The 23,146-nt window shown below is 43.0% G+C and overlaps 1 protein-coding gene across 1 annotated transcript; it reads left to right on the plus strand.

Annotated features, from left to right (window-relative positions):
- The first annotated feature begins 11,416 nt into the window (after window positions 1-11,416).
- Window positions 11,417-14,715, plus strand: LOC139367762 (perforin-1-like). The gene is made up of 3 exons (XM_071106086.1): window positions 11,417-11,466; window positions 11,767-12,323; window positions 13,194-14,715. Exons 2-3 carry the CDS (start codon window positions 11,791-11,793, stop codon window positions 14,233-14,235), a joined length of 1,575 nt encoding a protein of 524 aa, XP_070962187.1. The 5' UTR covers window positions 11,417-11,466; window positions 11,767-11,790; the 3' UTR covers window positions 14,236-14,715.
- Window positions 14,716-23,146: the final 8,431 nt, after the last annotated feature.

The raw sequence follows: 23,146 nt of genomic DNA on the forward strand, positions 1-23,146 counted from the left end.
TATTACTGATACCAGTTTCTATCCTCTCACCATGCAGACTGCTATTACTGATACCAGCTTCTATCCTCTCACCATGCAGACTACTATTACTGATACCAGCTTCCATCCTCTCACCATGCAGACTACTGTTGCTGATACCAGTTTCTATCCTCTCACCATGCAGACTGCTATTACTGATACCAGCTTCTATCCTCTCACCATGCAGACTGCTATTACTGATACCAGCTTCTATCCTCTCATCATGCAGACTACTATTACTGATACCAGCTTCCATCCTCTCACCATGCAGACTACTGTTGCTGATACCAGTTTCTATCCTCTCACCATGCAGACTACTATTACTGATACCAGCTTCTATCCTCTCACCATGCAGACTAGTATTACTGATACCAGCTTCTATCCTCTCACCATGCAGACTACTATTACTGATACCAGCTTCTATCCTCTCACCATGCAGACTACTATTACTGATACCAGTTTCTATCCTCTCACCATGCAGACTACTATTACTGATACCAGTTTCTATCCTCTCACCATGCAGACTACTATTACTGATACCAGCTTCTATCTTCTCACCATGCAGACTACTATTACTGATACCAGCTTCTATCTTCTCTCCATGCAGACTACTATTACTGATACCAGCTTCTATCTTCTCACCATGCAGACTACTATTACTGATACCAGCTTCTATCTTCTCACCATGCAGACTGCTCAGTACATCCCTTTCTCCTCCCTGAAGTGGCATTCTGTAGATCTATACCATCAACAGTCTCACCACCATTAGGCTTCATGCATTTGGTTAAACATTGTATCTTTTCATCATGTACATTTGTGCTTTTGATGTTGAGGTATTCTGTAGTTAGATATGTGATTATGTAACCTTTGGACTCATGTAGCTTATATCCTGATAAAATGGATAACTACCTACAGTTGTTTAGAGTCTCTGCACTCTTTATGAGAGAGACAAAGAGCACAGATCATTTTGTGGCGAGAAATGAGACACACAGAGAGAGAGAGAGAGAGAGAGAGAGAGAGAGATAGAAAGAGAGAGAGAGCACCGAGATATTGAAGATCTGTGAGTATTAAAAGTAATTTAACGATGGGGAGAGGGAGAACAAATGTAATAATATATATATATATATAAATGTTTTACTATAAATGTTCTTTTTCACAAACGGTAATAGACTACATAAACCATACCACATTTTAAATTTTTTTTGCAAATTAAAAGTCGGAACAGTCTGTAAAAGGTTTCCAGACATCATGTCCTTCTCTCTGTTTCCTCTGTTAATGGGTCAGTTAATGACAATAAGCGGAGTGATAATCACAGAGACGTTATTTAGTCAATATGTGATAGACAGCGGGATTGAGAAAAACAAAATAGAACAGACACTCTGTGTCGTGAGTTCACCCAACCTGTGTAGTGAGTTCACCCAACCTGTGTAGTGAGTTCACCCAACCTGTGTGGTGAGTTCACCCAACCTCTCTGCTGAATACTGCCCCCTGCAGGCAGGAAGAGGCAACTAACAACTAACAGTATGTGGACCATGGATTTAGTCTGAGGGGTGATGGGATGTGTGGGATAAGGACCCAGGGGAACGTGACGATGACCTCCAGGGTGGGTGTTCTGTAAACCTGGAGCAGGGGAGCCACGGACATAGCTGTGGACTCAGTAATGGGAGTTTCACATTCTCTTACCCATTAACTTGTGACAAACACCTGACTGGTGATAAACGTGACCAATATTACCCCTCCCCAAACTAGAGGGGAAATCAGTTGTGACATATTGCAGTGGAATTAGGAAGTTATATAATATTACTGAACCATTTAAAAACAAAAATCTCTTCACCTTGAAGAACATCCTACGATTCATGAAAATGAATTAATATACTTTTGTAATTATACATTGTAACCACAACGAGTGTAATGTTACCCACAGGGTAATGTTACCCACAGTGTAATGTTACCCACAGTGTCATGTTTTTACCCACAGTGTAATGTTACCCACAGTGTAATGTTACCCACAGTGTAATGTTACCCACAGTGTAATGTTACCCACAGTGTCATGTTACCCACAGTGTCATGTTTTTACCCACAGTGTAATGTTACCCACAGTGTAATGTTACCCACAGTGTCATGTTACCCACAGTGTCATGTTACCCACAGTGTCATGTTTTTACCCACAGTGTAATGTTACCCACAGTGTCATGTTTTTACCCACAGTGTAATGTTACCCACAGTGTAATGTTACCCACAGTTCACTGTGTAACGAGTTGAGTACAACCCAAATTCATATCTCCAAACAATGTTAAATGACTCTGTAACATACACTGAACAAAAATATAAATGCAACATGTGAGTTCACTGAGTTACAGATCATAGGAAATCAGTCATTTTAAGATTTCATTAGGCCCTAATCTATGGATTTCACATGACTGGGAATAGATTCATTAGGCCCTAATCTATGGATTTCACATGACTGGGAATACAGATATGTTTCTGTTGGTCACAGATACATTTAAAAAAACAAGTAGGGACCTGGATCAGAAAATCAGTCAGTATTTGGTGTGACTACTATTTGCCTCATTCAGCGCGACACATCATCTTCACATAGTGTTGATTAGGCTGCTGATTGTGGCCTGTGGAATGTTGTCCCAATCCTCTTCAATGGCTGTGTGAAGTTGCTGGATATTGGCGGGAACTGGAACACGCTGTCGTACACGTCAATCCAGAGCATCCTAAACATGCTCAATGGGTGACATGTCTGGTGAGTATGACGTCCATGGAAGAACTGGGACTTTTTCAGCTTCCAGGAATTGTGTACAGATCCGTGCGACATGGGACTGTGCATTATCATGCTGAAACATGAGGTGTTGGCAACGGATCAATTGTCACACCCTGACCTTAGTGTTCTTTGTTTTCCTTGTTATTTTGGTTAGGTCAGGGTGTGACATGGGTGATGCATGTGTTTTGTCTTGTCTAGGGGTTTTGTATGTTTATGGGGCTGTATCCTTTCTAGGTGTTTATGTAAGTCTATGGTTGCCTAGATTGGTTCTCAATTAAAGGCAGGTGCTTAATCGTTGTCTCTGATTGGGAACCATATTTAGGCAGCCATGTTCTTTGGGTATTTTGTGGGTGATTGTCTTCTGTCTTTGTGTCTATGCACCAGATAGGACTGTTTTGGGGTTTTCACATTAGTTATTTTGGTATTTTGTAGTGTTCACGTTTTATCGTCTTTATTAAACAAGTTGACTCTAACCACGCTGCGCTTTGGTCCTCTCATTCGTCCACAGAAGAAAGCCGTTGCATGAATGGCACGATAATGTGCCTCAGGATCTCATCACGGTATCTCTGTGCATTCAAATTGCCGTTGATAAAATGCAGTTGTGTTAGTTGTCCGTAGCTTATGTCTGCCCATATCACAACCCCACCGCCACCATGAGGCACTCTGTTCACAACGTTGACATCAGCAAACCGCTCACCCACACGACGCCATACACACTGTCTGCCATCTGCCCGGTATAGTTAAACCGTGAGCTGTGATGAGCACACTTCTCCAGCTTGCCAGTGGCCATCAAAGGTGAGCATTTGCCCACTGAAGTTGGTTCCGCAGTTGGTTACGACGAGGAACAGCAGTCAGGTTAAAACCCTTGTGAGGATGACGAGCACGCAGATGAGATTCCCTGAGACGGTTTCTGACAATTTGTGCAGAAATTCTTCATTTGTGCAAACCCACAGTTTCATCAGCTATCCGGGTGGCTGGTTTCAGATGATCCCTCAGGTGAAGAAGACAGATGTGGAGGTCCTGGGCTGGGGTGGTTAACTGTGGTCTGTGGTTGTGAGGCCGGTTGGACATACTGACAAATTCTCGGCTTATGGTTGACAAATGAACATTCAATTCTCTGGAAACAGCTCTGGTGGACTTTTACCACATTTTGAAACTTTACAGCCTTATTCTAAAATGGATTAAATTGTCCCGTCCCCCCTGCTCATCAATCTACACACAATACCCCATAATGACATCACAATACTCCATAATGACATCACAATACCCCATAATGACATCACAATACTCCATAATGACAAAGAAAAAACATGATAATCCCTTCTCAAAAAAAAAAACATGATAATCCCTTCTCACTCTGGCATTCTGTAAACACTGACACACTATGTCGCGCGTGCTTCTGCTCTTCCTCCCGCTCTTCCTCCCGCTCTTCCTCCCCCTCTCCCAGCCTGCTTGCCCAGCGCCCATGTCACGGCCGGCTCACCCAGGCAGGACGTATTGTCACGCCTGTTCCAGCTCTTCCTGCCGCTGGCTCTCAAGGGCTCTCCAAGATTACGCAATCAAGCCACCATCAGTACGCACACCTGCCTCTCCCCGTCACGCGCATCTGCACTCATTGGACTCAGCTGAACTCTATTACTTGTGTTATTGCCTTCCCTGTATCTGTCTGTTCCCTAAGCTCTGTTCCCTGCTTCGGGACTGATGTTTGTCATATGTCCTTGTTCACCCGTGTGCTGACACTGTTCCTGTCGTGTTCTATGTCTGTTCCCTATTACATTTTTGACTCCCTGTACCTGCTTCTCCTGTCCCGCGTCGGTCTTTACACACTCTCCTATTAATAATCTGAAAGGAATAAAAACAACGCTGTCATTCTCATCTGCACATTGTATTGAGATCAAATTATAAGTCAAACATTTGCTATCTTGAGAAGGAGGATAACACTAAGTTTAGTGCTTTTGTTCCTTTCATATAAAAAGAGGGGAGGAGGACATAGAGATCTCTGTGTATGGATAGAAGAGAGAACAGAGATATTATATGGTGACTACTTTGAGGAGGACAGAGATCTCTGTGTATGGATAGAAGAGAGAACAGAGATATTATATGGTGACTACTTTGAGGAGGACAGAGATCTCTGTGTATGGATAGAAGAGAGAACAGAGATATTATATGGTGACTACTTTGAGGAGGGAACAGAGATCTCTGTGTATGGATAGAAGAGAGAACAGAGATATTATATGGTGACTACTTTGAGGAGGACACAGAAATCTCTGTGTATGGATAGAAGAGAGAACAGAGATATTATATGGTGACTACTTTGAGGAGGGAACAGAGATCTCTGTGTATGGATAGCAGAGAGAACAGAGATATTCTATGGTGACTACATTGAGGAGGGAACAGAGATCTCTGTGTATGGATAGCAGAGAGAACAGAGATATTCTATGCTGACTAATTTGGTAACTGATGCAATTTATTACATTGAGACATTTCTTCATTGCAAACAATAACAACAAACACTGCCAACACCACCCACCTTCACAGTACCCTATCAACAACACCCACCCTCACAGTACCATGTCAACAACACCCACCCTCACAGTACCCTGTCAACAACACCCACCCTCACAGTACCATGTCAACAACACCCACCCTCACAGTACCCTGTCAACAACACCCACCCTCACAATACCATGTCAACACCACCCACCCTCACAGTACCATGTCAACACCACCTACCCTCACAGTACCATGTCAACACCACCCACTCTCACAGTACCATGTCAACACCACCCACCCTCACAGTACCCTGTCAACACCACCTATCCTCACAGTACCCTGTCAACACCACCTACCCTCACAGTAAACTTGCTCTTTCCATCTCCTAGATTCAGGGCCTCCAGTAGAGTCCCAGCGGGACATAGCTTCTCTCCCAAAGGAGTTCAACATAGCTTCTCTCCCAAAGGAGTACACGTCCAACATCAGTGACCCATACCAGCAGTTCAACATAGCTTCTCTCCCAAAGGAGTACACGTCCAACAGCAGTGACCCGTACCAGCAGTTCATTGACACTTATGGAACCCACTACATTCACCTGGTGGACCTTGGGGGGAGGATGAAGAGGGTGACTGGAATCCACACCTACTTGGCCACCCTGAACCAGGTGTCTGTGTCCCAGGTGCAGACATGTCTTAGTATGGGGTTGTCTGATGGCATGGGGTTGTTAAATGTGTTGAGTGGGCAGGGTTCAAAGGTCTTTAATAATGAAGACAGCATTACAGGTTATGACAAGGGTTTCCTGAGTCACAGCACTGAGGTGACAGGTGGGGATGACTGACCCACTGCAATTTGCATACTGTGCCATTAGATCCATGGATGATGCAATCAGCCATCACACTGCACACTGCCCTATCCCATCTGGACAAGAGGAATACCTATGTAAGATCTCTGTTCATTGACTACAGTTCAGCTTTCAACACCATAGTACCCTCCAAGCTCTTCATTAAGCTCGGGGCCCTGGGTCTGAACCCTGGACTTCTTGACGGACTGCCCCCAGCTGGTGAAGGTAGGCAACGACACCTCCACTACAATGATCCTCAACATTGGGGCCTCACAAGGGTGCATGCTCAGCCCCCTCCTGTACTCCCTGTTCAACCGTTAATGTGTGGTCATGCACTCCTCCAACTCAATCATGAAGTTTGCAGTCGACACAACAGTGGTAGGCCTGATTAGCAACAACGACGAGACAGCCTACAGGGAGGAGGTGAGGGCCCTGGCGGAGTAGTGCCAGGCAATAACCTCTCCATCAACATCAACAAAACAAAGGAGCTGATCATCGACTTCAGGAGACATCAGAGGGAGCACGCCCCTATCCACATCAACGGGACCGCGGTGGAGAAGGTGAAAATCCACCAACACACAGACAGCATGGTGAAGAGTGCACAACAGCACCTCTTTAACCACAGGAGGTGGAATAAATTTGGCTTGGCCCCTAAGACCCACACTAACTTTTACAGATGCACCACTGAGAGCATAAGGCTGTATCACCGCCTGGTACGGCAGCGTCGCCGTCCGTAACTGCAGGGCTCTTCAGAGGGTGGTGCGGTCAGCCCAGCGCATCACCTTGGGCACACTTTAGGACATCTACAGCCACTTGGTTTTAGCAGTGGGGGGGGGGGGGGGCATAAAATATACAGTTGAAGTTGGGAAGTTTACATACACTTAGGTTGGAGTCATTAAAACTCGTTTTTCAACCACTCCACACATTTCTTGTTAATAACAAACTATAGTTTTCCGTGCTCATCCATATATTTATATATTTCAAAATGCCATTCTTTTACTTTTAGATTTGTGTGTATTATTGTGTATTGTTAGATATTTATTGCACTGTTGGAGCGAGGAACCAAAAAGTGTTTTGCTACCCCCACAATAACATCTGCTAAACATGTATTTGATTCAAATGATTTACTTTAATTTGATTTGACCAAACCAGACTCTGAAGGCTTCAAAAAAATATCTGAATAGTCTAGAAAGGATCCCAGACATTCTGTCCTTCACTGGTCTCCCTCTGCGTGACTTGGTTCATGACACCAAGGTGAGGGATAATCTACAAGCAGCTATTGGTCAGAATGTGAAAGACAATGGGATTGAGAAAAACAAGACAGAACAGACACCTTGTGGGGTGAGTTCTCCCAACCTGTCTCCTGATTGCTGCCCCCTGTTGGTAGGGAGAGGCAGACTGACTGTCTTTGTGGACCGTGGGTTCAGTATAAGGGGTGACGAGTGCACCATGGGTATGGTCTGATGGGTGATGAGTGCACCATGGGTATGGTCTGAGGGGTGATGAGTGCACCATGGGTATGGTCTGAGGGGTGATGAGTGCACCATGGGGATGGTCTGAGGGGTGATGAGTGCACCATGGGTATGGTCTGAGGGGTGATGAGTGCACCATGGGTATGGTCTGAGGGTGATGAGTGCACCATGGGTATGGTCTGATGGGTGATGAGTGGACCATGGGGATGGTCTGAGGGGTGATGAGTGCAGGTCAGTACAGGGAAACCCACATTGTTAAAAACACCTGTGATCCATTTTGACATTGACATTTTGACTTTGGCAATGTAAACACCCAGTCCACTCCAGCGCTCCAGGTGTGGTATAAGCCCCTATATAAAGCTCCGCCTTATCTCAGTTCACTGGTCACGATGGCAACACCCACCCGTAGCACGCGCTCCAGCAGGTGTATCTCACTGATCTTCCCTAAAGCCAACACCTCATTCGGCCGCCTTTCCTTCCAGTTCTCTGCTGCCTGTGACTGGAACGAATTGCAAAAATCGTTGAAGTTGGAGACTTTTATCTCCCTCACCAACTTCAAACATCTGCTATCTGAGCAGCTAACCGATCGCTGCAGCTGTACATAGTCTATCGGTAAATAGCCCACCCAATTGACCTACCTCATCCCCATACTGTTTATATTTATTTACTTTTACGCTCTTTACCTGCACATGACCATCTGATCATTTATCACTCCAGTGTTAATCTGCAAAATTGTAATTATTCGCCTACCTCCTCATGCCTTTTGCACACAATGTATATAGACTCTTTAAAAAAATACAAAAATAAAAATAAAAAATTGACTGTGTTATTGACTTGTTTATTGTTTACTCAGTGATATATAAACATACATCATGGGAACCATTATCATCACCGTCTAACACTCCAGGTGTGGTATAAGCCCCTATATAAACACAACCCCCCAGGTCAGTGATATATAAACACACAGCATGGGAAGCATTATCATCACCGTCTAACGCTCCAGGTGTGGTATAAGCCCCTATATAAACACAACCCCCCAGGTCGGTGATATATAAACACACAGCATGGGAACCATTATCATCACTGTGGACTGAACCATGGTACTTTCTCTTTCTCCCTCACATTAACTTGTGACAAACACCTGACTGCTCCTAAGCGTGATCACTATGTCCCCAGCCCAAACTAGAGGGGAACCAATCGAGAGGCGGATTACGGTGAACTGACAACCGGTGTTATTTTATCCTTTGAGGAGGAACCTATCCTACCTATCTCAGTCATGAGTCATATTTCCAAAAGTATATTTTCAGTAATTTCCTTCTTGATGCTTCCATTGGATTCTTTACAACGTACAGGAGTCTGCATTCTGTTTAACGTTTTTATGAATGAACTTGACACAATTGTCAATTTTAACCTCTAGTATCTAGTCCATGCCTTTTAACTTTTTGTTTTAACTATTTTATAATCTTACATTATATATAAAATAACTATTGATCTGTTCAGGATTTCCCTGCCTTTTGTTAAAATCTATACATCTTTCTCCTGTCCTGTAACGTCTTCGTGTCAGATATAATATAAGATGAATAACTCATCATGTCTGTAGTTTCCACCTTGTTTGCCAGAGGCACACACACACACACACACACACACACACACACACACACACACACACACACACACACACCACACATTGCTTAATCAGCGTTATTCTGAGTTGAGTGGACGTCAAAAGGACAGACGCTGAGCTAATGTGTGTTTACTCAACAAACTCTGCTCAAAGTCAGTTGAATTTCCACAAGTTTGTTCAGTAAAATATTCCTGTTTGTTCAAAACAGCATTTTCATTGTCCTACTTAACCAGCAGGTTGATTTTCAGAATTGTTTGTTTCAATACCTGTGTTTTTGCATTTACTTTGATTGGTTGATTAATCATGCTACACAATAAATAGCATACCTTTGTTAGTAGATGGACATATTGCACCTGTTACTGAGATGGCTGTTCCAGTCTAAACCAATTATCTAGTCTCAATAACACAGGCGGCTGGCTGGTGGCACCTTAATTGGGGAGGAAGGGCTCATGGTAATGGCTTGAGCGGCATACATGGGATGGCATCGAACACGTTTCCATGTTTTCAACACCATTCCATTCACTCCATTCCAGCCATTTATTATGAGCCATCCTCCCCTCAGTAGCCTCCTGTGGTCAGTAAACAATCTTCCCTGGCAGTCATTCTGAATACTGGTTGCAGGTGAATTAGAAGTTCAAATTGTTGAAAATCCTCACTTTGTGCTAGATTCCGATAGAAATAACACATCACCTTGCAAGCCAGCATAATGTGACTTGCAGGTTTGATGTGACCTGTAAACCAGGAGTTTCAGACCACTGCGTTAGGGTGTAACTAGCCCCTCAAATAATGGCCTTATGATACATGTAATGTATTTTCATAAAGAGTTTAATTTGAAAGATAACGTGTTCACTTCAACACTCACTTGGTGAAGGCTACAGTACTGAAAATCATTGACTACAACAATGATATCTCTGCCACTAACAAATACAGTCACGGGTATTAACTACAATTCACTCGAAAGGCACTCTGGGTAATATGCGAATAAGGTAGAATGAATTCTCCAACTGACCTACTCAGGGTTGCTTTTGACATGGAGATGCCCTGCAGGCCAATGCCCTCAGAGAGTTTGATTTGCCATGCCCATGAAAAGCAAGTTATCTTGAAAAACCACGTTTGCCATGCCCATGAAAAACACGTTATCTTGAAAAACCACGTTTGCCATGCCCATGAAAAACACGTTATCTTGAAAAACCACGTTTGCCATGCCCATGAAAAACATGTTATCTTGAAAAACCACGTTTGCTATGCCCATGAAAAACATGTTATCTTGAAAAACCACGTTTGCCATGCCCATGAAAAACATGTTATCTTGAAAAACCACGTTTGCCATGCCCATGAAAAACATGTTATCTTGAAAAACCACGTTTGCCATGCCCATGAAAAACATGTTATCTTGAAAAACCACGTTTGCCATGCCCATGAAAAACACAATGCACATGAGGATGGTCCAGAAAATGATCAGTAAAGTCTCTGTAAGTTATAACCACCTCTTTGGGAATCTTTGTGATTATTTATTTATTTTGAACAAACATTCCACTGTTTACAGCAGGCGTCTGGATATTTATTTTGAAGCCCCAGATGTGTATCATTGACCCTAGTTAGATTACAAACAATATGAAAACAGATAATATTGCATCCTCTGTTGAATCAATAAGAAGAGATTTGATGAGATCTTACCACTGTGGGAATAATTCAAACTGGATACAAGTGGATAGAGATTGGGCCAAGTACAGAAAGCATGGGGTGGCAGGGTTAGAGCATTGGACTAGTAACCGGAAGGTTGCAAGTTCAAACCCCTGAGCTGTCGTTCTGCCCCTGAACAGGCTGTTAACCCACTGTTCCAAGGCCGTCATTGAAAATAAGAATTTGTTCTTAACTGACTTGCCTAGTTAAATAAAGGTAAAATAAAATAAAATACATTTTCAACAGGAGATTTACACACAACAACAAAAAAAGTATTCAGCTCTGTATGTGACTGCTGACAGTTTTGTTGGTGAAAACGTAGCAGTTTTTGCTTTAAGATGTCTGTCATGCACATCATTACTCTACACTACGGTTAATCATTATTAATTGTATTTTTCCTGCTGGTTTGCCAGATGTGTAGAATCAATGCATAAACCCCGTTTCCCACCATGCAGTTTGTAACACGATGAGGAGCCAGTCTTTGTTTACTCTGAGAGCTGGTGGGTACAGAGATCATTTCATGTGGACATGAGAGGACAGAGAGATCTGCTGTGGATTTTACGTTGTAAGTATTGACAGCCAACCGGGGAGAGAAGGAACATTTATCAAATCATATTAATAATGGATCTAAAGGTTTGAGTATTTTATGAACAATATACTGTCTAAAATGAACTACTTTCTTTTTTTAAACAAAGTGTTTTGGTTTAAAAGACTGAAGTAATAGTCGTTGTGTTGTGGGAAGTATAGTAGAAGACAGTGGAATCAAAATGATCACCTTCCTTAGCGGAACCTTTTTCTCACTTGTAGAATAAAAAAATAAAAAAAGGAGAGTGACAACCTTCGTTATTTAAATCCTCTCTTCTAGACTGACCAATCAGGAGTGACAACGATGACAGCATCAGTCGTCCGCTCTCCCGTGTTTCACCCGGTGTTCATGGGTTTCCTGGCTCTGTCGAGCTTGGAGGGAGTGTTCACCTGTCGTCTAGGGACCCCAGAAGAATGCGCCAATTGTTCCTTTGTGCCTGGCTACAAACTGGCTGGGATGGGCTATGATGTCGTAACACTGAGACAAAAACGGGCCTCTGTGTTTGATGTCAACAGTTACCTGGCTAACTCCTGCATGGTATGTGTGAACCCACTTATGGGAGGTGAGCTTCAGAAACTCCCCTTGCATATGAAGGACTGGCGCGCCGAAAGTGACTGCAAGAGGAAGACTCTGAGTTCCTACTACTACTCTGTCAGCTCTCTTGTGGATGATATAGCCTTCTTTATAGCGAATGACTGGAAGGCGGGGCTAAAGCTGGAGAATGTAGACCTGCAGTTAGCAGGCAGCAAGTCCAAGGTGTCCGGCTTTGCATCCGCACACTCAAACGCAGACAAGTCTTCCTTCTCATTTCAACAATTTACCTGCTCTGTTTACAGGTCAGGCCATGTATCATGATGTTTGTGAGGTCATGTGTATTTAAATTCTAAGTGCTTGAAGCAATTGTGCAGCGCTCTCTCAGCGCTTTCAGCAAACTTTAGCCATAAAATGGCTTTTGAAACACTTAAAAAAAAAATGGGACCATCTAGTTTGCTGTTTCCTAGAGAGCAATAATGTATATATAGTTCCTCCTTGGATTAATTTATCCCATCAACAAGTTCAATATACTTTTGAAAGTTGTCCTTTTTTAGAATTCACTTTGCAAATTCTAAGCAGGCGTTTTCAGCTCTGAGGGTCACAGTCATGCAGATTTTCAGCATGACCTTTTATTAAGCAGAGACATCATTTCCAGGGAGGGACCAGACTTGCTCTCCAGCCAATCAGTAATATTAATTTATCAATTACATACCAGGGCAAAATGAAAACCAGCAGGACTGTGAAACTGTAGGGCCTGAATTGTGCCCCCTGATATATAGGAGATTTGTACATTTCTTATAACTGCCCAGTTAACAGCCACTCTAACCCTCTTTTAGTTTCAGTGTGCCCAGCTAACAGCCACTCTAACCCTCGTTTAGTTTCAGTGTGCCCAGATAACCCCCACTCTAACCCTCTTTTAGTTTCAGTGTACCCAGCAAACCCCCACTCTAACCCTCTTTTAGTTTCAGTGTGCCCAGCTAACAGCCACTCTAACCCTCTTTTAGTTTCAGTGTGCCCAGTAAACCCCCACTCTAACCCTCTTTTAGTTTCAGTGTGCCCAGTAAACCCCCACTCTAACCCTCTTTTAGTTTCAGTGTACCCAGATAACCCCCACTCTAACCCTCTTTTAGTTTCAGTGTGCCCAGTAAACCCCCACTCTAACCCTCTTTTAGTTTCAGTGTACCCAGCAAACCCCCACTTAGCCTGGATTTCCAGCGACGCGTAGCTTCTCTGCCACACCACTACACATCCAACAGTGAGGCGTACAAGGACATCATTGATACCTACGGAACCCACTACATCAGTGATGGAGACCTCGGAGGGATGATGAAGAGGGTGACTAGCATTCGCACCTGTCTAGCAGCCCTAAACAAGGTCTTTGTGTCCGACGTGGAAACATGTCTGAGTATGGGGTTGGACTTGGACATACCTGTAGGACTGCCCGTTGACTTGGGGCTAAACCTTTTGGGTGGACAATGTTCGAAGGTCGCTACCAACTCTGACAGTGCAACAGGGTACAGCATGGGCTTCTTAAGCCACCACACGGAAGTGAACGGTGGGAGAACCTTAAATGGAGTTGCTTCTATGAGAAAAGCTAATATAGATAGTTTCTTAAAATGGATGAAAAGCCTAAATGAGTTTCCGGAAATGGTATCCTTCTCCCTGCAGCCTCTATATCAACTGGTTGATGACAAACAGACGAGCGCTGATCTACAAACAGCTATTAGTCAGTATGTGATCGACAGCGGGATTAAGAGAATAAAGACAGAGAATCAAGCATGCAGGGATTCACCTGACCTCTCTGCTGATTGCTGCCCCCTGTTGGCAGGGAGAGGCAGACTGACTGTCTTTGTGGACCGTGGGTTTAGTCTGAGGGGTGATGGGATGGCCGAACCAGAGGTTTACGTCAAACTGTGGTGTTCAGGTCAGCACAGGCTGACCCGCTGGATCACCACCTATGATCCACTTTGGCATACACATTTCAACTTTAACTATGTAAACACCCAGTCCTCTCTAGAGCTCCAGGTGTGGGATAAGTCCCCAGGGGAACGTGACGATGACCTCCAGGGTGGGTGTTCTGTAAACCTGGAGCAGGGGAGCCACGTGCATAGCTGTGGACTCAGTAATGGGAGTTTCACATTCTCTTACACATTAACTTGTGACAAACACCTGACTGGTGATAAATGTGACCAATATTACCCCTCCCCAAACTAGAGGGGAAATCAGTGAAGAATCGCAGTTCATCCAGAACTATAATGTTGTGTGAATTGTTACGTACTCTGTCCACGAGAGAGTCATAGTGACAGATTACAGTAGGATAACATTATATACAATTTGACCTTTGAAACATTTTACAATTTTTCTTCTTTAGTCTTTTAGATCATCGTATTTTATGTATGTAACAATCAGTGGTGTAAAAAGTATTAAATTATCATACTTGAGTAGTACTTTAAAATTATTTTTACTTAAACTACTTTACAACACTGATAACAATGTAGGAGAACAGTCATGAAAAATGATTCATGAAAATTATTCATGAAAATGAATGAAAGCACTTCTGTAATGTAGCATTTTTACCACTAGAGGGAAATGTAGTCCTTAGTTATCCTTTAGTTGTATCAGATGTTGCAGTATGTAGTTCTCATGTGATGGGGAATACGACCTACTTACTACATAATAAATTCTTCTTCTTCTGATTGTTTTAGCTTTTGTATTTATTTCAAAGAGGGTTGTAAAGTACACTGAGTGTACAACACATTATGAACATCTCTTTTCATGACATAGACTGACCAGGTGAATCCAGGCGGAAGCTATGGTTCATTCATGATATAATTAGTTGAATCCACTTCAAGTAGTGTAGATGAAGAGGAGGAGACGGGTTAAAGAAGGATTTTTAAGCCTTGACACCATTGAGACATGTATTGTGTGTGTGTATCATTCAGAGGGTGAATGGGCAAGACAAAATATTTAAGTGCCTTTGAATGGGGTGTGGTAGTAGGTGCCAGGCGCATCGGTTTGAGTCAAGAACTGCAACGCTGCTGTGTTTTTCACGCTCAACAATTTCCCATGTGTTTATAAGAATGGTCCACCACCCAAAGGATATCCAGCCAACTTGACACAACTTGTGGAAGCTTTGGGAGTTAACATGGGCCAGCATCCCTGTGGAACACTTTCAACACCTTGTAGAGTCCATGCCCCCGACGAAATGAGGCTGTTCTGAGGGCGAAATGGGGGCAACTCAATATTAGGAAGGTCTTCTTAATGTTTTGTACACTCGGTGTAAAAGTGAACAACATTTTATGATCACATTTAGTACCAGAGTGAGTTGAAAGAGGAAACATTGAAAGTGGGTAAATTAAGGCAGACAGAGAAACATGTGTCTTTCATCTACTATATGAGACTTGCACCTTAGTTAACAGAGGGTCTGCATTGGTTACACTTGACGTCAGCCACCAGCGTGTGCAGAGGGAGGAGAGAGTAAGTGCCATTGTCTAGGTTGACCCAGATGCTAGGCTAATCAACCAGTCGTAGAAGCCCACAGAATAATTTCTAAACCTGACCCTGCCAACCGCTTCCCCCTGACACCTTGGTCATGTGATTAAAGAATCCCCAGGAGTGTCTTGACACACTGCCCCTATTACTGAGGATGATCTTGCACCAGCTACTCAAGGCTACAAGCCTTCCTCCCCTCAGCAGTCTCCTGTGACGCACACAGTTCCTCACCTCACAGACAGACACCTTGTTGAGAGTGGCCAAGCAGGTGTGGACGGAGGTCACACTCTTCAGCCCTCCTCCCAGGGTTGCCTAAAGAAGTTAAGAGTACATTTCTCTCTCTCTCTCTCTCTCTCTCTCTCTCTCTCTATATATATATATATATATTTATATATATAAATTGTCTCTCCACAATAATACAATAGTTTACAATCCAAAAAAACAGATTTAAAAAAACACATTGTGGAAACTCAAATTGTTTTGAGACAATAAAAGCAGTCATAGTCAAACATGGTACAGTATTTCACTTGGAGTGACCACCTGAGGGCTGTCGTGTGTGCCAATTTGTGGTGATGAAAGGCTGGTACATGTGTAGAGTGGTTCTGTTGAGCCTCTGGGGAGGGACAGCGCCTCCTGGTGGAAGTCAGGGTGTAGATGGTTGCTGAAGAGTGTCTCTGAATTTTTTGGGGTTGAAAAAGCGAGATCAATGTAAGAACCGATGCTGGAAATGAGAAGCAGGTACGGAGAGGGAACATTTAATTTTGCACAGACATGGAACCGTACAGGAACAGCGTCAGAACCGGGTAACAAAACGACAATCAAAAATGAATGCAGAAGCGGGGAACAGAACTGGGGAACAGCCAGAAAATAGGTAATATAATAACATGGTGATTGAGTCCAGGTGAGTGCAATGAATCGCTGATACGCGTTAGGGAAGCAGGAGTGCGTAATGAGGGTGGCAGGAGTGCGTAATGAGGGTGGCAGAAGTGCGTAATGCAGAGCAGCCTGGCGCCCTCTAGTGCCAAGGAGAGAGGGTGGGAGCAGGCGTGACAATCAAGGACTTTAAACATGCTGTAAACACACTTTAAACATGCTGTGAACATGCTTTATACATGCTGTAAACATGCTTTAGACATGCTGTAAACATTCTTTAAACATGTTGTAAATATGCTGTTTACATCATTTAAACATGCTGTAAACATGCTTTATACATGCTGTGAACATGCTGTAAACATGCTTTATACAGGCTGTAAACATGCTGTAAACATGTTGTAAACATGCTTTATACATGCTGTGAACATGGTGTAAACATGCTTTATACAGGCTGTAAACATGCTGTAAACACACTTTAAACATGCTGTGAACATGCTTTATACATGCTGCAAACATGCTGTAAACATGATTTATACATGCTGTGAACATGCTGTAAACATGCTTTATACAGGCTGTAAACATGCTGTAAACATGCTGTAAACATGCTTTATACATGCTGTGAACATGCTGTAAACATGCTTTATACAGGCTGTAAACATGCTGTAAACACACTTTAAACATGCTGTGAACATGCTTTATACATGCTGTAAACATGCTGTAAACATGCTTTATACATGCTGTGAACATGCTATAAACATGCTTTATACAGGCTGTAAACATGCTGTAAACATGCTGTGAACATCCTTTACACATGCTGTGAACATGCTGTAAACATGCTTTATACAGGCTGTAAACATGATGTAAACATGCTGTGAACATCCTTTAAACATGCTGTAAACATGCTGTAAACATGCTGTAAACATCCTTTACACATGCTGTGAACATGCTGTGAACATGCTTTATACATGCTGTAAACATCCTTTATACATGCTGTGAACATGCTTTGTACATGCTGTAAACATGCTGTGAACATGCTGTAAACATGATGTAAACATCCTTTACACATGCTGTGAACATGCTTTATACATGATGTAAACATGCTGTAAACATGCTGTGAACATGCTGTGAACATGCTTTATACATGCTGTAAACATGATGTAAACATCCTTTATACATGCTGTGAACATGCTTCATACATGCTGTAAACATGCTGTAAACATGCTGTGAACATGCTTTGTACATGCTGTAAACATGCTGTGAACATGCTGTGAACATGCTGTGAACATGCTTTATACATGATGTAAACATGCTGTAAACATGCTGTGAACATGCTGTGAACATGCTTTATACATGCTGTAAACATGATGTAAACATCCTTTATACATGCTGTGAACATGCTTCATACATGTTGTAAACATGCTGTAAACATGCTGTGAACATGCTTTGTACATGCTGTAAACATGCTCTAAACATGCTGTAAATGTGCTGTAAATATGCTGTAAACATGCTGTAAACATGCTGTGAACATACTTTGTACATGCTGTAAACATGCTCTATACATGCTGTAAATGTGCTGTAAATATTCTGTAAACATGCTTTATACATGCTGTAAATATGCTGTAAACATCCTTTATACAGGCTGTAAACATGCTGTAAACATCCTTTATACATGCTGTGAACGTGCTTTAAACACATAAAAATAAATCCTACTGTTAAATCAACTTCTGTCACAAAGTCTTATAACAAACACGTATCTCTGCTCTCACATCCAACCAGCTCTATTCTCTCATGTGACAGACTATTACACATGATCCTACTGCAGTAGAAGCAGCTGTTGCAGCGAGAAGAGGGACTCTGTCCGGACACTGAAGACTTCCCTACGGCTGCAGGCTGCCAGCCCCACTGCCGTCCGTCCCCCAGTCATTCTTTATCACAGAGGAGACGCTCTCCACCAAGGAGCTGACAGAGGTATAGGCAAAGCTGGAGTGCTCCAGTCGACCAACCACTGTCGACCAACCACTCATACACAGAGAAGGGCAGCTTCTGAAACCTGGTGCAGTGGGTTCTCACACAGGGTACAGTAGTTGGATGTGGTGGTCAAGTAGCTCTGGGAGTCGATCACGTAGGCCCCTTCGAGCCGCAGCGTGACTTAGTCGAAGCCCTGGACCACTGGGATGTGGCCAGGAACAAAGGCAGCGTTGTTGCACCCCTGGATGGTCCCCTGGGTGGTCCCCTGGATGGTCCCCTGGTTGGTCCCCTGGGGTGGTCCCCTGGATGGTCCCCTGGGTGGTCCCCTGGATGGTCCAATGGATGGTCCCCAGGATGGTCCCCTGGATGGTCCCCTGGTGGGGTCCCAAGGATGGTCCCCTGGGTGGTCCCCAGGATGGTCCCCAGGGTAGTCCCCTGGATGGTCCCCAGGATGGTTCCCTGGGGTGGTCCCCAGGATGGTCCCCAGGATGGTCCCCCGGGGTGGTCCCCAGGATGGTCCCCTGGGGTGGTCCCCAGGATGGTTCCCAGGATGGTCCCCTGGATGGTCCCCTGGGTGGTCCCCTGTGTGGTCCCCTGGGTGGTCTTCTGGATGGTCCCCTGTGTGGTCCCCTGGCGGCAGTTAGAGACCTCTGACAGGCCCAGGTAAGACCAGGCCAGCAGGCACAGGTGGACCAGGTGAGTGCCAGAGAGTGATGCCATCTTCGTGGTATTCTCTATTCCAGTTTACTGCAGTCTGTAAAACAGTTTAGGACCATTAGTGAGAAATAATGTGACAGATGGTAACGGAAATATGCAGGTTTAATAAAAAAAGGAGAGTGGTCGTTGATAAAGTCAATCAAGATCAATCTGGTTCATTACAAGAATTCGGAGAGGACACGTCCAGAACAGAAGCAGAGTAAAAAGCCTTCTATACACAATAATAATCACACATCACCAAATGTTCTGGGAACAACAGCCAGAGTGGCTTGTGGGAAGTCAAAAGATCAGCTGCTACAGAATCACACCATGTCACAGATACGTTGTCAGGGTGTCCTCGAATCCAGTCTGACGTCAAACTTTAACCAGAACATTCAACACTGGCAGACATGTGAACCTGCCAGTTAGAATCAGTGGAAGGGACATTCCCTGGTTTTCAGATAACTTGGCAGGATTATATTGGAAACAAGAATCGTCTCCCGGGCTCAAGCGAGACATATAAATGCTCCTGTTGACTGGGCCTCCTTCAGAGAGCTAAGAAACAAATGTACAGGATTGATCAGGAAGTCCAAATCAGATGACTTTTTTAAATGCAGTCACAGAGAACCTAAACAACCCTACCAAGTTCTGGACGCTAATCGAATCAGAATCAGGTTCTAATGTATCCTCTGACCTTCCTGACCATTTAATGATGGATTATATTGATGTGAAGGATAAAGACCATATTGTAGGGGTTTTTAGCACATCATATCTGCTGGTTCAGTTTTAATAATAGTTGGTCCCAGGCCTCTAATGTCAGCTCTGTTACAGTCAACCATAATATAGGCCCTCATGTAAACCATTTAAACTTTGAGCATGTTTCTTATACTGAGGTATATAAAGCACTAAAGGCAATAGACACTAAAAAAGTCTGCAGGTCCAGACAACCCGGACCCCCTACCTCTTAAAGATAGCAGCTGGTATTATCACTGAACCTGTGGCTCACATTTTCAACTTGAGTCTCTTGACCAATTCCATACCCAGCATTTGGAAATCAGCTCATGTCCTCCCACTGCTAAAGGGTGGAGATCACTCAGATGCTAATAACTATCCTCCTATCTCTAAACTCCCTATCCTAGCCAAAGTCTATGAATCTTTAGTGAACTCACAGTTAAAAAACGTCTTAATTAAGGAGAAAATACTGAGCTGTGTTCAGTCTGGCTTTAGATCGGGGCACAGCACCACAACTGCAGCTATGGCAGTGGCACATGACATAATTAATGCACTTTAAAAAAAAGCAACGTTGTGCTCCTCTGTTTGTGGATTTATCAAAGGCCTTTGATTCAGTTGACCATGAATTGTTGCTAGCTAGACTCAGAAACATTGGTCTCAGTGAAGGGACAGTAAACTGGTTTAGGAACTATCTTTCTGACAGAACACAATGTGTTTAATATGCTGTCAATCACAAGTCTAGCTTTCTTGAGATTAATGGAGGTGTGCCCCAGGGTTCCATTTTAGCTCCTGTGTTGTTCTCAATTTGTATTAATGATTTGGGAAATGGGATGCAAACAGCAAACTTAAATCTATATGCAGATGATACAGTTCTATATTCATGTGCTCCTTCTCTGGTTCAGGCTGTTGAAGAGCTCCAGACTGCTTTTCAGTCACTGCAGGCCTCCCTTTATGGTCTCAAACTGGTCTTGAATGTACAAAAAACAAAATTCATGACCTTTACCAGAGCTCACACTCAGCCAGAGAAGGTTAGCATTGTCACATCTGGCGGCTCACCCATTGAAAAAGTGTCATCCTACAAATACCTAGGTATACGGTTGGATGACAAGTTGTCCTTTAAAGTTCATATGGATAATCTTGAAAGGAAGCTTAAATTGAAATTGGGTTTTTATTTTTGTAATAGGACTTGTTTCCTGCTTATGGCTAGAATGAAGCTTGTTCAGACCACTTTTCTTTCTGTAATTGATTATGGTGACTTGTTGTATGTGCATGCAACCTCCTCTGTCTAACAGAGTCTGGACTCTGTTTATCATGCAACCTCCTCTGTCTTACAGAGACTTGACTCTGTTTATCATGCAGCCTCCTCTGTCTGACAGAGACTGGACTCTGTTTATCATGCAACCTCCTCTGTCTTACAGAGACTGGACTCTGTTTATCATGCAACTTCCTCTGTCTTACAGAGTCTGGACTCTGTTTATCATGCAGCCTCCTCTGTCTGACAGAGACTGGACTCTGTTTATCATGCAACCTCCTCTGTCTTACAGAGACTGGACTCTGTTTATCATGCAACCTCCTCTGTCTTACAGAGACTGGACTCTGTTTATCATGCAACCTCCTCTGTCTTACAGAGACTGGACTCTGTTTATCATGCATCCTCCTCTGTCTTACAGAGTCTGGACTCTGTTTATCATGCAGCCTCCTCTGTCTTACAGAGACTGGACTCTGACTGTTTATCATGCAGCCTCCTCTGTCTTACAGAGTCTGGACTCTGACTGTTTATCATGCAGCCTCCTCTGTCCTACAGAGTCTGGACTCTGACTGTTTATCATGCAGCCTCCTCTGTCTTACAGAGACTGGACTCTGTTTATCATGCAGCCTCCTCTGTCTTACAAAGACTGGACTCTGTTTATCATGCATCCTTGCGCTTTATTACAAATGCCAAGTCACTCACCCACCATTGCACATTGTACCAAATGGTAGGTTGGACCTCACTTTATATGCGCAGAAAGATACATTTGTATGTGTTCATCTACAAAGCCCTTTTGGGTAAACTCCCTCTTTACCTCTGTAGTCTGGTCTCCTTCACCACCAGCAATTATCATACCCAGTCTGCTAGGTGGTTGCTACGGAAGTCCCCAGGACATTCACAGTATTAGGCAAGACTGCCTTCTCTTCTTGTGCACCAGAGGCATGGAATAGTCTACATTTACACAGCTTTTTTTTAGGCTGGATCATGTTGTTGTATTGTATTGTGTTGTATTGTATGTTTTCATTCTGTAATGTATTGATTGTTGCTGCCTTCTTGGCCAGGTCACCCTTGAAAAAGAGACTCTGGGTTTCACTGGGCTTTTCCTGGTTAAATAAAGGTTAAATACAAAAATAACATTTAAAAAACAGGTTAAAGTTAAGACACAAATAATTAAAATAGATAAATACAGACTGACAGGTGCATCCATCGCCGATCGACCTTTCATTTTCCATTTGTTTTGTCTTGTCTTCCCACGCACCTGGTTTCAACTCCATCATTACATGTTGTATATTTAACCCTCTGTTCCCCGTGCCTGTGCACGTTATGCTGGTGTGTAAACGGGTTTTGTTTACCCATTGATTTATTGTTCTGTTTACTGTGGTTTTGTTTATTAAACTGCGCCGTTGTAAATCAGTTATTGCTCTCCTGCGCCTGACTTCTCTGCCGCACCCCCTACACCAATCTACACCAATCTACAAAACCGTTGTAACATTTTTAAGGTAACTCACCGGAAAAGTGTTTTACCTTTCTTAGCTACAAATCTAAAATATGAATCTTGCTTGATTTCTGTCTTAATACTCAACTATTCACAAACAGATGATTTCTTCTCCTCTCCTTAACTTTTTTAAGGAGTTGGTTATCAGCTCACCTCAATGGGTTAACTTTTCCAGGGAACGTGAGTGGCAATTTATTTTGGTTGAACTATGTTTTATAGGCAATATTCAATCTGTCACAAACATTTTTAGTTCACAACAACAAACATTTAGCTGAAATCAACATATTACAAATTGCTTTAAATTATCATATTTCTTTAATAAACTAATACAAGTCATATAATACAAATGTGTTGTTAACGGCATAGTGCTACAAGTGACGCAAAGGTTAAGGATTGTAATTATGTTTTACATGGAATATGCCTTTATTTGCAAATGACAATTAAAATGTATTTAATTTTCAATATACTTGCGAACATTTCTAAAAACATGTTTTGACTTTGTCACTTTGGGATAATGTGTGTAGATGGTAAAACATGTTTTCACTTTGGGATAATGTGTGTAGATGGTAAAACATGGTTTCACTTTGGGATAATGTGTGTAGATGGTGAAACATGTTGTC

This window comes from Oncorhynchus clarkii, chromosome 16, assembly GCF_045791955.1.
Source record: "Oncorhynchus clarkii lewisi isolate Uvic-CL-2024 chromosome 16, UVic_Ocla_1.0, whole genome shotgun sequence".
Taxonomy (NCBI): Eukaryota; Metazoa; Chordata; class Actinopteri; order Salmoniformes; family Salmonidae; genus Oncorhynchus; species Oncorhynchus clarkii.